We start from the raw sequence: 15,433 nt of genomic DNA, 5'->3' as shown, positions 1-15,433 counted from the left end.
AGCTCCGAAAAATAGCAATTCAAACGGGTTTAAATATAGAAAGAAAGTTAAAATGTTTATATTACATTTTAAAACTTCTTTCACAAGTAGCAAGTACTTAAATAGGCCACCAACCCTTTGGCTTGGTGGTCTCTGCCAAGCACTCAAGTCTTGATGGTGTTGAGAGGTCAACGGTTCAACCCTTGTCTCCCACCAAATTGTCATTATATGTGACTGTCTTCAGTGACTTTTTCCTATGAGTTTCGACAAAAAAAGGTACTTAAATAGATCGAGAGGAATTATCACAACAATTTGAACATTTATAATGATTAAAAATACTTTTCCAACAAGAGAAGGCACAGTTCAATGGAATGACTAAACTGATTATCCAGATATTGGGGGAAAAAATATATGGATCGCTGACGTCACTCCAATGAAAAGTAGCAGTCATCTTCTGTCAAAAATAATAAATAGAAGCCCCAACAAAAGCAAAATATTTTGCCGCAGAAAAGGTCAGAGCTGTCCGAGCATCCTAGAAAAACGCTGCGGCAGTTACGTCATTACCTGTAATTCCAGAGGGCATTTTCGGAACGCAAGAATGAAAAACAACCACCCATATAAGACAAACCAATTTTGCCGGAACACAGAAATGCAGATCATTTCTTACTTTGATAACCGATCAGTCGTTTTCCCATTTCAGCGCGTCTCTTCCCCCACTATTTATAGCTCCTCACTCCTCAAAAAATCATTTACCACCAAGAAGAAAAAGTGAAAAAAAAAGAGCGACGGTGAGAAATCCTTGCGCAATTACAGAATTACAATAGTAAAGTAAAAGCTGTGGAAATATTTTTTATTGTATAAATAGATTTGTCCCAATATAAAACCCTATATAAAAAAAATAAAACAGCTATACAATGCAATGCGGAAGATACATCATCAGAAAACTGTAGCTGTGATAAACCCATTGTGCAGATGAATATACTTCTTGTTCTTCTTTCTTTCATTGACCAAAACAAGCCCTTAAGTTCGTGTTCTTCTTTTTCTCTGATTCAGATTCCATGTTGTAAAAGATTAGCCTGAGAAACAGAGCAAGTTCATTCAACATTGTGTTGTTGTGTCATCAAATTCAAGCTCAGTGGTGGGTAATTTCTATTTCTATTCCCTTTTTTTTCCTTAAATGGATGGGTTTTGGAAATGTTCTGCGTGTTATCTGAAGTAGTTAATGTATAGCTGCAAATGGGTTCCTTTTGGTTTTGTTATTTGTGGGGTTTTTGCGGGGCGATCTTTTTTTTTTTTTTTTTCCGGTTTTGTCAACGTTGAATAGTTTTCTAGAAGAAAACTGAAAGCAAAATCCAATTTTGTTTCCGTTTTTTGAGATGAGGAAACTTCAGTCCTGTGGGCTGTGGGGGCTGACTATTTGATTTTGATATTACGGGGTTTGTTTCGTTTCATTTAGTTCTAACCATGGTGTTTATGTTTTGGCTTGGGAAAATATAGGAAGGGATATTATAAGAAAAAAAATGGAGAAACCAGCTATGTCAATTGAAGAAGTCGTGGCGGAGATCATGAGAATGCATAGATCTTTGCCTACAAGGCCAGCGATTGAGGAAGTGGAAGCTGCTAAAACGCTCATTAGAAACGTTGAGAAGGAAGATCAAGCCAGGATTGAAGCAATTTCCAGGCAAATTAAAGCTAAAAATGTCCCAGATGAATTGTTCAAGATATTGCAGGAGATGCAGAAGAATATGGTTTATTTTCAGAGCAAGGAACAGCAGAGGGAGGCTGTTAAGCTGTTGGATCTCGAACACGTCCACTGCGTGTTCGATGATTTGATTCAGAGAGCTTCTAAATGCTTGTCTCCTTCGGGTTCTTCTCAATCCAATGCTAATAATGAGTCGTTATCATATTCCACGAGTTATTCGAGGGATTCGAGCAGTATGTCCTTGTCGACTTCAGCATCGTTTTCCGGGAATAGTATTAACTCTCCGGCCACTACCACGACGAATACGAGCACTGCCACGACGTCGTCGTCGTTGTCAACGTTTTATAATGAGAAGGATATTGTGAAGGCTTCTGAATTGTTTAGTAAAGATGATAGTTATCTGAAGAAGGCGAAGGCCACGTTTCATGTGGAGGGATTGAGGGTTGGACCGCGATCTGGGGAATTTTCGACCACACCCCAGATAGTTGACTCAACTCTAAAGCCGGTTATTAATGTTGGTACGTCTTAATTTGTTTTCTGCAATGAGATTTACTTTGTCCGAGCAGGCCATTTATGTTTTTTACGTCGAAGCTTTTCTGTTTATTCACTTTCAGGAGAAGGGTTTGAGGATTTGTGATTACTTTCTTTCTCTTTTTTTTTTTTTTCGGGCGTGTTCTAGTGTTTTTGATGCTTTAAAGATAATATTTTGATGTAGAAGTGACTGGGTTGTTTCATGTAGGTCAAGAGGGTGAAAAACTCAGTTTGATAAAGCTTGCTAGCTTAATTGAAGTATCATCAAAGAAAGGAACTCGGGAACTTAATCTTCAGGGGAAGTTGAAGGACCAAGTAGAATGGCTTCCTGATTCCTTGGGGAAGCTATCGAGTTTGATCACCTTGGATTTGTCACAGAACCGAATCGTTGCTTTACCAGACACCATAGGAGGCCTGTCCTCATTGCAAAAGTTGGATTTGCATTCAAATAGGATAACTGAATTGCCAGAATCTATTGGAGATCTGCTTAACTTGGTGTCTCTGAACGTGAGTGGAAATCAGTTAAGATCGCTGCCAGCTAAATTTGCTAGATTGGTCCGCCTTCAGGAGCTTAATTTGAGCTCCAATTCACTCTCAGCGCTTCCTGATACGATAGGTTCCCTTGTCAGCCTGAAGACTTTGAATGTTGAAACTAATGATATCGAGGAGATTCCTCATACTATCGGACAGTGTTCTTCGCTCAAAGAGCTCCAGGCAGACTATAACAGGCTTAAAGCGCTTCCAGAAGCTGTGGGCCGAATTGAATCCCTTGAGGTTCTGGCTGTACGATATAATAACATAAGACAATTGCCAACTACAATGGCATCCCTTTTGAGCTTGCGGGAGCTTGATGTTAGCTTCAATGAGCTTGAAGCTGTGCCTGAGAGCCTATGCTTTGCTACTACACTAGTGAAAATGAACATAAGCAACAATTTTGCAGATCTACGGTATCTTCCGAGGTCCATTGGCAATCTAGAACTTCTTGAAGAGTTAGATATGAGCAATAACCAGATAAGGATCCTTCCAGACTCTTTTAGGATGTTATCTCGGTTACGCGTCTTGAATGTTGAAGGAAATCCTCTAGAAGTGCCACCAAAAAATGTTATCGACCAGGGTGCTCAGGTAGGTCTTAGTTTTCACTTCTGTCGTACTCTCTGCAGTTTGTAATGTGACTAACCTAGATTTTATTCTGTCTAGGCTGTTGTTCAGTACATGGTTGACCTTGTTGCGAAGAGGGATGCTAAGCCGCAACCAGTCAAGCAGAAGAAATCTTGGGCTCAGATATGTTTCTTTTCAAGGTCTAACAAACGCAAGCGCAACGGTATGGATTATGTAAAAGCCTAATGCGCAGCAGCATGATATGTCTTGGTATGGTAATCTCCTTCATCACATTATTTTACCTCTTAATCTCCTTAAAAAAAGGAAAATGTTGCTGATATTAGATTCCATGCAGTAGCTCCCAGCCTGGATTTTTTTAAGAAAATAAAAATTTCCGGGCACCTTAGATATCAAATTTAGGAGCAATTTTTTGGTGATTATACATGATTCCTTAAAAATCTGTTTGATAAAATGTAGAATGAGGGGAAAGAAGATAAGAAGTTGATGCTATGTGGAGCATGAGTATCAAAACATGTTGGCTGCATTAACAACTATATATAAATGTTGGGTGCTGAGGGGGAAGCCTCACATGCTATTGTTGTTTGTTATACAGGTCAATCAAGCTGTGATTGGGTTGTGACATGATGGCTGGTTTTCCATAATTCTACTAAACAAAATCATCCTGTCTTCAGATATGGCTTGATCCTTGATCCCCGATTTTTTTTTTTTCACCCTCTTTCTAAATTCTTTGTTACTTGTTTCCTCTTTCATTTACTTGTAACATTTTACATTCCTGACCAAAAGTGAGATGTACAATCTACCGGCAAAAATGGGGAGAAAGAAGTATTCAGCTTCCCCAAAATTAAAATTAATGCAGTATGAGGTTTACATGTTTATTTCTTTCATTTCCGGCTGAAACATACGTGTATGTAATTTATCTCCGGGCATTTTTTTATTTTTTTTTTATAAATTTGGTCAAAACATCAACCTTGATTAGGATAATTGGACCTTTTGCTAATTGGTACATCTAATCCGGATGGATCTTGGTTACTTTGGATTAAGAGTTTTGCTTGAGTCAACTCATAAACATGATGGTCCTGAGCTTTTCTTCCTTCTGAACTTCAAACTGGATAGGATCGTGTTTGTAAGGAGTTGACTTTTTTTTATTTTATTTTAAAAAAATTAATTTTCCCTCACAGAATACTAGCTTTCTGACCCTAAGCATTTCTGGCGACTAGTCCTTTGTGGATCAAGGGTAGCCAACAGCAGAGAAATTCGTGTGTCGGCTTTGGGTTATAATTTGACAGGCGGCTTCTTGGATTGCGGAGGTTTGTGACTAACCTAATTCTTCGTCAGGCGGTTTAGTGGTCAAATGGTACCATGGGACCCAGCCGCCCACAGTTTCCTAACGAGGCTTCGACCTGAGGAGAGGAGTCGTCTATGACATAGTTATGACATAGCTGTATTATATCCGTATAATACATATTTGTGCGTATCATTTAAAAAAAATTTCACATTTCGTATATTTAAAAACTATTTGTACCTTTCAATTAATCATATATAAAACGTAATAAACTTTTAAAGTATTATATTTCACAGATTATGCTTCAATTTTTCAAAAAGTTTTAAAATTTAAGGATAATGACGTGCTTTTAAAATTATATATAAAATAAGAGCAATATGTATCATAACAAATGTAGATTTATACATATTTAAGTAATAGTGTGATAAAATTTTGATAAATTTAGCAGCTCATACATACAAATAAGTTTACAATTGGTATACATGTAGCATAGTTTTCAAAAATTATAGTAAATTTATCTGTATTTTTAATTTCATAACTTTTAAATATGTCTGTACTATTCATGTACAAATTTATATGCATATGTTTTTTTGATCACGTATTTTTATGCCGAAATCATTTTTATTGTACTTTTGAAAAAAATTCCGTACAACATGCATTCATATAATATCTCTTATTATACTCGTCACGTGTTTTAGTAACTATGGTCTATGATTAATTCACCAATAATTAATTTGACAGGAACCAATGTGGAAATAAAATTTGGGAAACGTTATTTAAACTCCTTTTTTTTTTTTTAATCACACTCTTACTATCATTTGATCAAATAATTTTTTATTTGTTAGACTATATGATAATATAAATGGTGGGAGTGCAAATAATAAGAAATGAAGTGTAGATAGCATTTCCCTAAAATTCCATACTTTTCATCATAAACTTTACTTGGTAGAATAGAACACTAGTGCAATCTTCTTGGTTCAGTAATTCGGCATCTTCTGTCCTGAAGGTAAAATTCCCCTTATTTGTGAAATTGTGGGGAAGAAAATATTTATTAAAATTTACAGGTCCAATAGCTGCAAATTTTGCCCAAAATGCAATTAAAATTTGAAAAAGTGGAATTGGGTACCAGTTCTTTATCAAATGATTTTTTCAGTAGTCATATTAAAATCTGGGCGATTATCTTAAGACTGCACTTCCAAATAAAGAAGACAACATGAAGGAAGCAAAGATAAAAAACAATAGTTGCATCAATTATTCCTTGATAAACACTCACTTTTAATAGAAATGTGAAAAAGCCAATTGCTTTTTTTTTTTTTTTTTTGTGTAAGGTTAACCAAATCATGATAATCTTCAGTGGTCAAACTAAATTTCTTCTGCAAGAAGGCAAAATCACTGGACAGTGGAGCATGACTAGACACTTTAGAGAGGGGAAAAAGGATTGAGATTGATCCCTCGGACTATAAAAACATAGGCTAAAACAAATACCACAAGTGAGTCTCGTCGGCAGATAATTAATTGACGACTTTACCAGTAAGCAACGTACTTAAGATCGATGCAACTGCCAAATGAGCAACTTTCTGAGGGAGTCGTGATTCATGAGATGAGATTGAGTTATTCAACTTTAATTTCCATAATGGGCACTTCTGTGTTTGGCAGATGTCAAATGAATGCTTTGATGCCGATTGTGATTTGCAGGCTGGCAAGATAAATTGTCGTTATCCCTTGATTAATACAGTAGTATGTTTATTGCCCCCTTTTCTGCTTGAAGATAGGAGTAGGATTAGTCGAGCAACTTTTGACTGTTTACTGACGATTTAACTGGGAAAGGTTGTAACCTAACCTAACTAGTTAATCATTACCTGTCTGATTAGTTTATTACTTTGGGAAGTGGTGTACTGCATTTTTCTATTATTACTCGCCACCTTTGTCTGTTTGAAAAGTTTTTTTTTTCTTTCTTTTTTGAATAATTATATGTTTGAAAAGTTGAAGATAAAAAACATGAGAAGTGCGATACGGCTGGAATACGAGATATGATACCAGTAGATTTTTTGGGCAAATGAGATGTGACAGATTAGATTCCTTTGTTCTGCAAATGTCCGATGTTGGAAATTTGAGTACAATGCTGTCATCTGCAGTTAACCATAATTACTGTTCTTAACTCTTAAGCGGGAGAGTTGTTTCGGGAGAAGTTAGTTCAACGGGGAAACTACAAACTTTAGATATATAGGAGAGAAAATTTGAGAGTCGAATCAAGAATTTCTCTCAATCTAGCAGTGAGAAGAAGAATTCTAAGAGTTCTTTCCTAGTCACCATTATACAGTACTGATCAATATAATGTTATTGGACCATAGCCAATGGTTAATGCGACCCTACAAGTCAAAAAGATTCTTGTTCATATGGTTTCAGAATCTTTTTTGGGCTTCTTGTTATCGAGACATTTTTGACAAACTACACAAGATCCTTCCTGAAGCACAAGTTTTTTATCAAATGTGGTTGGTTAGTTACTTTTTGTCTGTTGCTTTAGTAGCTTTGCTTAATCATATGAACCATCTAAAGATGGTTCATGGCAGTAACTTCTTTGGAGCCAATGGAAGGCTGAGTCCAATAAAACATCTATTGGAGAGGCGATAGTCCAGCTGAAGGAGTAAGTAGGTAGTTCTAAAGAAGCCATCAAGTGCAAAGGAAAGCGAAAGACACGAGCTGTTGAATTATATAGAGTGAATGGCCCAAAAGGTCACTAAACTATTAAAAATGGCACCCTCTGGTCACTAAACTTTTTTTGTGGCCGAAAAGGTCACTAAACTTGCAAAAACTCTCCAGCGAAGTCATTTTACCGAATTTTAGCGGTTCCTCATCCGGTAACAGGGTCAATATGGAGTGCAGGAATATAGTAAAGGGGCAAAAATGTCAAACAAAATATGGTCAACCTTTTTTTCTCTCGCAAGTCGTGCCTTAGATCTAGAAATTAGCTGAGTCCTCTTTTCATTTGTTGAAAGACAAATCTTCTCTCATCTATTCAAGGAAAAATCTCCTTCCATTTCATCCTGTCCAATGACTCATGGCAAGACGCAATAAACCGATTCCATTCTGCAAGTGCGGAACTAGAACTATTTTGAAGACCTCATGGACAGAAAGAAATCCAGCGCGAAGATATATTGAATGTGCTCAAAATCAGGTAAGATAATTACTTAATGGATATTTGCGAGTTTACAAGATGGATAAAATGTAAATATTTGTTGCTGCAGGTGAGAGAAAATTGCAAACTGCAGTAAAACAAATCTATTCCGCCCCATTTTGTTTGACCATATTATGAGCAAACTGCAGTAAAATAATGAGCAACCCTCACGGCCAAACCTACTACTGCCGTCTCCAGGCCCTTTAACCCTTTCCCCCCAAACTCGCTGGAAATTCTCAAGATCTACCAGATCCTCTACCAAGCCTGCCCTTACATCAAATTTGCTCATTTCACGGCCAACCAAGCCATCTTCGAGGCCTTTGAAGCTGAAGAGCGAGTGCATGTGATCGATCTAGACATCCTTCAAGGTTACCAGTGGCCGGCTTTCATGCAAGCGCTGGCAGCGAGACCCGGAGGAGCACCGTTCCTTCGGATAACCAGAGTCAGACCCTCCCCGGAGGCGGTTGTCTTTCAACAAATGAAAAGAGGACTCAGCTAATTTCTAGATCTAAGGCACGACTTGCGAGAGAAAAAAAGGTTGACCATATTTTGTTTGACATTTTTGCCCCTTTACTATATTCCTCCACTCCATATTGACCCTGTTACCGGATGAGGAACCGCTAAAATTCGGTAAAATGACTTCGCTGAAGAGTTTTTACGAGTTTAGTGACCTTTTCGGCCACAAAAAAAGTTTAGTGACCAGAGGGTGCCATTTTTAATAGTTTAGTGACCTTTTGGGCCATTCACTCAATTATATATGATAGCTTTAGCTGCTCTAAGAACTTTGATGATGGAATGTCATGGAGTGAGCTGAGTAAAAAAAGGCCACATGTTTAGATTGTATTGGGAGCCACGTGTTTAATTCTTATTGGTGTAGTTAGGAGTTTGTTAGAAATTGATAGCTTTATAAGCAGACATGTCTGCTTCATTGTAATTAGAGATTTTTGAATTATTCCATCCGGAATTGGTTGTAGTAACCTGAGGAGCAATCCTCATTTTTTCCCTCCCAAATTTCCTTCAGATCTTCCACCTTCTTAGCTGAATTCATAACCTCTGTTCTTGTAATTTGTTTTCCAAATTCATTAATGAAAGTTGAGCTCATTACAATCACTGTTTCATTGATTATTCACTGAATCATTACAATCAAGTTTGTTTTCTTTTACATTTTCTGCACTCTGGCTTCTGTACCATAACAGTGGTATCAGAGCAGCTACGATCCGTCTGGGTTTGGCTGCTTGATTAGAAATCTTTCCTCATAATTTTTCCTTCACTTCTGATTCACCTTCTTCCCTATCCATCTTCATCTCTTTTCCGACCAACCAAAAAATATATATACATATATATATATATATGGAGACCCTTGAAGAAATCTCTAAAATGCTGAATTACTTCCTGGTGGAGCATAAGAAGCCTAAACAAACAACTAACGTAGTAGAGTACTATGAGGAATTTGAAGAGTGGAGAAACGAGATGTTGGCTTTGAAACCAGAACTCAGTAAGGAATACTTTATTGATGGTTTTAACTTTGGGCTTGATTGGAATATCCAGATAAAGCTAAAGGGATTTAGGAATCCACCCAAGATCTTGTATGAAGCATATTTCCGAGCAAAAATCGAGGAAGCCGTGATGGAGAAGCATGATTCTGCTCTTGATTTACCAAAAGGAGAGCAGCTTATGAAAGAAAATAAGGTTATAGAGGCTGAACACAATGATATAATCACTAACTTGAAGGATGAAAATATAGTCAGCCACATGTTTGATGAATTGTGCCAAAGGACTCTAATGGATTTTTTAGAGGAGAACCAACATAAAACATCGGCAAGGGACTATCAAGAAGAAAAAGCTATAAACCAAGTGTTTGATAGATTAGCTCACAACGATTATGTTATCTCTCAAGGGCTTAGCTATGAATTGCTTATAGGGGAGCTAGCTTGACAACAAGGCTCTATAGCAACAAGGCTCTATAGACAAGGAAATATTTAACTCTGCTTCACTGCTCCATTGTCCCAGAAATTGGTCTTCGGTCAGCCGCAAGGTAAAGCAAAAGTTCACTGAGGTGAAAATCAATTGGAATCAGTTATCCTGTAGTGGTTATCAGTTTGGAAACTGTTCTTCATATCTAAAATCTATGTTATCATCTAAACTTGTGAAAATGGATAATGATGAACAAAAGCATGATGGTGCTGTCAATATTGTTCTTTCGCAACAAAATAGACCACTTGATGACTTGATATTTGATCCTGGGGGCAGTACTAAAATAGCAATGAACAAAGACTGTAATGACTCTAAAATTGGTGCGGTTTTGATGCAAGGTATATTTTACATAGCAATAGTTGAACACTTTGTTTGCTTGATCAAAGGGTGGCCTAAATTAAGTAAGGACTGCAATCCTAATGTTGCTGTGGATGAGTACTGCTCTCTGTCTTCATTTTGGATAGTGAAAAACACTGCACTTGGGGTGAAAAAAGATGCAAATGCATTCATTTTCCTGTTCAACCCCGGTGAGGTTATCTTGCTTGAAAACTTCAGCAATGGACAATTGAAATATGTACAGGAGTGCAGCTTCAAATTGCTTGAAAGAAGATGTCCACAGAAAGGAGAAGTAGAGAAGTGTACAACAGTTATCTATGGTGTCCGCATTTCCATTTGGCAACTTTCTACTCTGCTATATGTGGTCACAAAAGTAAAATTGTGATTATGGAGGTTGGGGAAAGTGAAATTCTTAATGAGAAATCTTCCCAATCTTTGTTATGGTGTAGTCAAATTGAATTTAGTAAGGATAATAACACATTGGTTTACGGCATATTACCAGCAATAGTGTTTCAAGATAGGGATATCATACAGGTACATGCACCAGTGAAAGCTATATCAGTACTTGCTAATTTCTTGGAATTAAAAGAGGGAACCAATAGGTACTTTGGTCTGCAATTTCTGGCTAGCTTGACCTGTAATGGCTACATAGGAATTCTCCTATCTGTTTCAAATCCAGGAGTAACAGCAGGGCTTTTAACCTTGCTTGGTTGTGTTGATGCTAACCTGCAAGACCTTTTGAAGGCAGTAGAGAAATCCCTTGGTTTGCATTATCCGGATCAAGATGCTCTTAAAAGATTATTTATGGTTGGTGGTGCTACTTCTAGAATTTCAACTCTTGTTGCTCAGCTAAAACTAATTCCAGGACCTGACTTTGGGAGTGATGGGCAATTTAGAACTTTAAAGGTTGGAAACATTTTGGAGCCACAAGGCCTGGCTGACCACCAAACTTATCAAACTTAGAAGAATCAGCAAGCTTTGCCATTTTCTTATACTACTTGCTTGCTGTGAATTGCCAAATATCAATCTGAAGACTTTGTTTGGAAGCCTGAAACTTTGTTTGACATCCTTGAGGACAAGGATTGTTTAAGGGTGAGGCTTTGTCATGGAGTGAGGTGAGTAAAAGAAAGTCACGTGTTTAGATTGTATTGGGAGCCACGTGTTTAATTCTTATTGGTGTAGTTAGGAGTTTGTTAGAAATTGATAGCTTTATAAGCAGACATGTCTGCTTCATTGTAATCAGAGATTTTTGAATTATTCCATCCGGAATTGGTTGTAGTAACCTGAGGAGCAATCCTCATTTTTTCCCTCCCAAATTTCCTTCAGATCTTCCACCTTCTTAGCTGAATTCATTACCTCTGTTCTTGTAATTTGTTTTCCAGATTCATTAATGAAAGTTGAGCTCATTACAATCACTGTTTCATTGATTATTCACTGAATCATTACAATCAAGTTTGTTTTCTTTTACATTTTCTGCACTCTGGCTTCTGTACCATAACATGGAAAGTGGCAACAAGAGGAGGTGGAATACTTTTGAAGCCGATCTTTCGCTTGTAGATACGGGCAGCAGAACAATTTTAAATTCTTGAATTTTATGTAGTAACAGGTGATTTTGATCGATCATCAGTCTGGCCTGTTCTATGTTTTCATTGTTTTTGTTTACATTTTTTTTTATATAGAATACAAGCTCTCTCTCATTTTCAATTCTAATAAGAATATTGCAATGGAGCACGTAGGAATTCCTAGACCTTTAAAATTTTTTCCTATTTGTTTTTGGTCTTCAGGGATAAAAGGCTGGACTCCATCTATTTTGTTGTTGGGATTAAGTATGGAAGGAAATGAAAGAAAATACTAATTTTTTGTTTGGATTGAAGAGGAAGAGAAAGGAAAGCACAAGACCCAGTTTTTAATTACCAGAAAAGATAGACAAAAAATGATCTTTGAAAAAAAATTTTAAATATTGAAATTAATTTGTTTTCGTTTCCCTCGTTTCCACCCATTTCTGGGTGAAAACCATAAATTCGACAAAATGATTAGATCCTTTCCTTCCTTAAAAGTCAATCCAAACAATAAAAAACAAATCTCTCGGATTCCTCTCCCATTCCCTCAATCCAAATGGTGCCTAAATCTTTTAAGACTCATATTTGACCTGGCATGTTTGGTTAGACAATTTTAAGGAAGAGATAGGATTTGGTTAAATATGCTGAGTTTACCTAATTACATGTTCTGAATTTGTCGCAAAGAATGACTTGCAACTAACATAATTTTGAAGAAGTTGAAGGCATAAAATATACAAACTGAGTTTTGAATTATGCTAATGGGCGATCTATTTATTGGTTGTATTTGTATGATTCTTTTAAATACAAAGTACAAAAAGAAAGCAGTTAGAAAATAACTCCATCAGGGTAGATTTCAAAACCCATGTGAAATTATAAACAACAAACCAATACTATAAATACGTGCCTGATCACATCCAACTTTTCTTGATCATCAAGTTTTCAACGTTCTTCACAAGAAATGATGTGAGATGTCTAATATGTTGACTGTAAATGTTGATTTCAAAGATGAGAAAAGAAAAAAAAAATTTCTTGGGATACAAGGTTGAAGTTTCCACGTGGGGCGAAAGGGGAATAAATAAATCTGGCCCGAACTGGCCGAGAAGTTGAATCCTTAACAGACATACAAGGGGCCTTCATAGAAGGCCCTTTTCAGCGTCTGGCTCAAAACATCCCCTGCAAATTATCGCCAAAAAATAATAATAATAAATAACAAATAAAAAAGAGAGGGGAAAGCCAGGAAAACAAAAAAGCTCTCACCGTTTAGATTCTTTAATTTGACTTTTGGTAGGACTGTCAATGGGGCTGACAAACTTGGCTCGTTCGGCCAGACAAAAAGCTTGATGAGCCGGATCTTTTAGTGAGTCGGTCTGAAATTCATCTTAAAAATTAGATTCGAATTAAATATGAGTTGAGTTTAGTGTGATCTATTACAGGGCCTTATTAGGCTCGAACCCGATATAAGCCTGACCCTTTAAATACCTATATATATAATATTTATATTTTGATATTATGTATAATTATATATCTAAATATATTATTACTAAATACTAAATATATATAAATTACAAAATATAAAAATACATATAAAGACTCTTCCATGAGCTTTCTTGGGAGTCAATATTAGTAATGCATAACTGAATCACTAACTTTTCTTATTGGTTGAGTAAATTTTTGTGTTGGCATAATATTGGTTGATTTCTTTTTGATCTACAAACAGAAATCATCAAACATGTTTGGATTCAAATCACAGGATTATAAAAAAAAAGTTTCAACTTTTAAAGATGTATTGGCTTATGATCGCATGTTTTATTACTATTTTTCATGCATTTTGAACGAATTAAATATAAATATTGTTGAAAACCTTTTGGTTTATATACTTTTTAAGAACTATTATTTGTTCATATTTAGTTTTAATATTATAGTCTTGTAAATGTTAAATTAGTTTTACAACTTGATAGTTATAGTAATTATATTAAGAAAATTAAGAAATAATAAGTGAGTATGGGATAAACCCGATTAAGGTTCACAATCCGAATATTATGTGCGCTAAATATGAGTTTCATATTTATGAACCTATAACTCATAACCCGAAACAAAAAATGTTTCAAATTAAATGAATTGAACTTGAATTTATGAAAGTTCGGCTCATTAGGCTCGATTGACAGGCCTAATTTTTGGTTATAAGCCCTAACCCTAAAACCCTAATCAGAGTTTCCTGTTCTCGTTGATTAGTGTCTAATCAACGTTCAAATGAATGCTTTGATTTCAAAGATGAGAAAAGAAAAAAAAAAAAATTTTCTTGGGATACAAGGTTGAAGTTTCCACGTGGGCCGAAAGGGGAATAAATAAATCTGGCCCAAATTGGCCGAGAAGTTGATTCCTTAGCAGCGACATAAAAGGGGCCTTTATATAAGGCCCTTTCAGCGTCTGGCTCAAAATATCCCCTGCAAATTATCTCCAAAAAAATAAATAAATAAATAAAAGAGTGAGGGGAAAGCCAGGAAGACCACAAAGCTCTCACCATTTGGATTCTTTACTTTGATATTGTGTGAAGACCCGTGAATTTTTCTTATTTTCTAAACTTTATTTTATTTAATTGCATGCCTTTTCTATATTTTCTTTATTAGAAAAATTTTCTAGATAATTTTTATGAGTAAATATAGTTCTAAAATTATTTTCTAGTATTAATTAGTTTTTGAGAAATTAAGAGCGTATACCGGTTGTGGGACCCACTAGTGCGGTAAGTGATAAAATTCGACCAATTAGATTAAGTTTTGTATACCGGGATTAATTTACTAGGTGATAAGAGATAATTAGAGGTTATTTAGTTGTATTATTGTTGGATTAGCATTGGAGGGAAAAAAGATAAGCTTTAGGGCCAAAAGGTGACAAGTGTCACCATGCCATTTATTCTTGGACTTTGACTAACTTTCCTACTTTATCATTTAATCAAAATTTGACCAAAAATTCATCACATTTTGCTCCCCTTTGGCCGAACCTCTTGCTCAAGAAAAGTAAAAAAAAATCCTCCAACTTCCTACTTCATAATCTTGCTCCAATCTTCAAATCAAACCGATAAAACTTCAAATCACTCCATAAAATTCCTTTGCTAAGTGGTCTTGAGGTAGTTGGTGAAGTGGTTTGAGAAACAAAGGTGCTTAGTTGGCTCTTCTCTTGAGTTGCAAGGTGAGTAGCTAAGGAGTTCATTCTTTGGTCTTGCTAATGTTAAATTGGTAGCTTGTGTTAGTCAAAGATGTGATTTGGTGGAAGATTTTATGACTTTTAGTTGAGATTGGTGAATTTTATATTTATTCTTGAATTTTTCTGTTTTTATATGTTTATTATTGTGTGGCCATGGATGATGACTTGGGATAGTCTACAAAAAAGCTATTGTGCGTAAATTGTAGCTAATTGCGGAAAATTCCACTTTGTGCGGAAAATTTCGGATTAGGGTTTCATTTTTCCCAATTCTTCTTGGTACTATTACACATAGTTAGAGGCCGAATTGGCCTTAACCCAAAACATGAAAGTTGTAGAGAATAATTTTTTATTGTAGCCTACAAAATTTCAACTCAATCGGAGTAACGTAGCCTATGAAAAGACCCAAATACCTCTGCTACCCTGTTTCTATCCGAAACTGATAATTAGCTTCTGTAATTGGTTATTTTGACCGGGAATACTACTGATTTGGTTGTTGATATCTTCTTAAGAATTATAGCCTTGTATCTTAGCTTTCAAATGGCTTTAGAATCACTTGAATTGGAGTTGTATGTGCT

General features: G+C 36.0%; 1 protein-coding gene across 1 annotated transcript; it reads left to right on the top strand.

Moving 5' to 3' along the window:
* The first annotated feature begins 888 nt into the window (after positions 1–888).
* LOC113702391 (plant intracellular Ras-group-related LRR protein 4-like) lies at positions 889–4,215 on the top strand. Its single transcript, XM_027223582.2, has 5 exons — positions 889–1,117; positions 1,477–2,199; positions 2,421–3,334; positions 3,410–3,580; positions 3,924–4,215. The coding sequence occupies exons 2-4, from the start codon at positions 1,500–1,502 to the stop codon at positions 3,554–3,556; spliced, it is 1,761 nt and encodes a 586-aa protein (XP_027079383.1). The 5' UTR covers positions 889–1,117; positions 1,477–1,499; the 3' UTR covers positions 3,557–3,580; positions 3,924–4,215.
* Positions 4,216–15,433: the final 11,218 nt, after the last annotated feature.

The sequence above is a fragment of the Coffea arabica genome, chromosome 7e, assembly GCF_036785885.1.
Source record: "Coffea arabica cultivar ET-39 chromosome 7e, Coffea Arabica ET-39 HiFi, whole genome shotgun sequence".
NCBI lineage: Eukaryota > Viridiplantae > Streptophyta > Magnoliopsida > Gentianales > Rubiaceae > Coffea > Coffea arabica.
Note: the sequence above shows the minus strand (reverse complement) of the source record. Positions and strands in the feature narration are given on the sequence as shown.

Excerpts from the sequence above, each read along its gene's own strand:
- LOC113702391 (XM_027223582.2), top strand. The coding sequence starts at position 1,500 with ATGGAGAAACCAGCTATGTCAATTGAAGAAGTCGTGGCGGAGATCATG. Across the intron at positions 2,200-2,420 it reads AAAGCCGGTTATTAATGTTG|GTCAAGAGGGTGAAAAACTC; the intron begins GTACGTCTTAAT and ends TGTTTCATGTAG. Across the intron at positions 3,335-3,409 it reads TTATCGACCAGGGTGCTCAG|GCTGTTGTTCAGTACATGGT; the intron begins GTAGGTCTTAGT and ends TATTCTGTCTAG.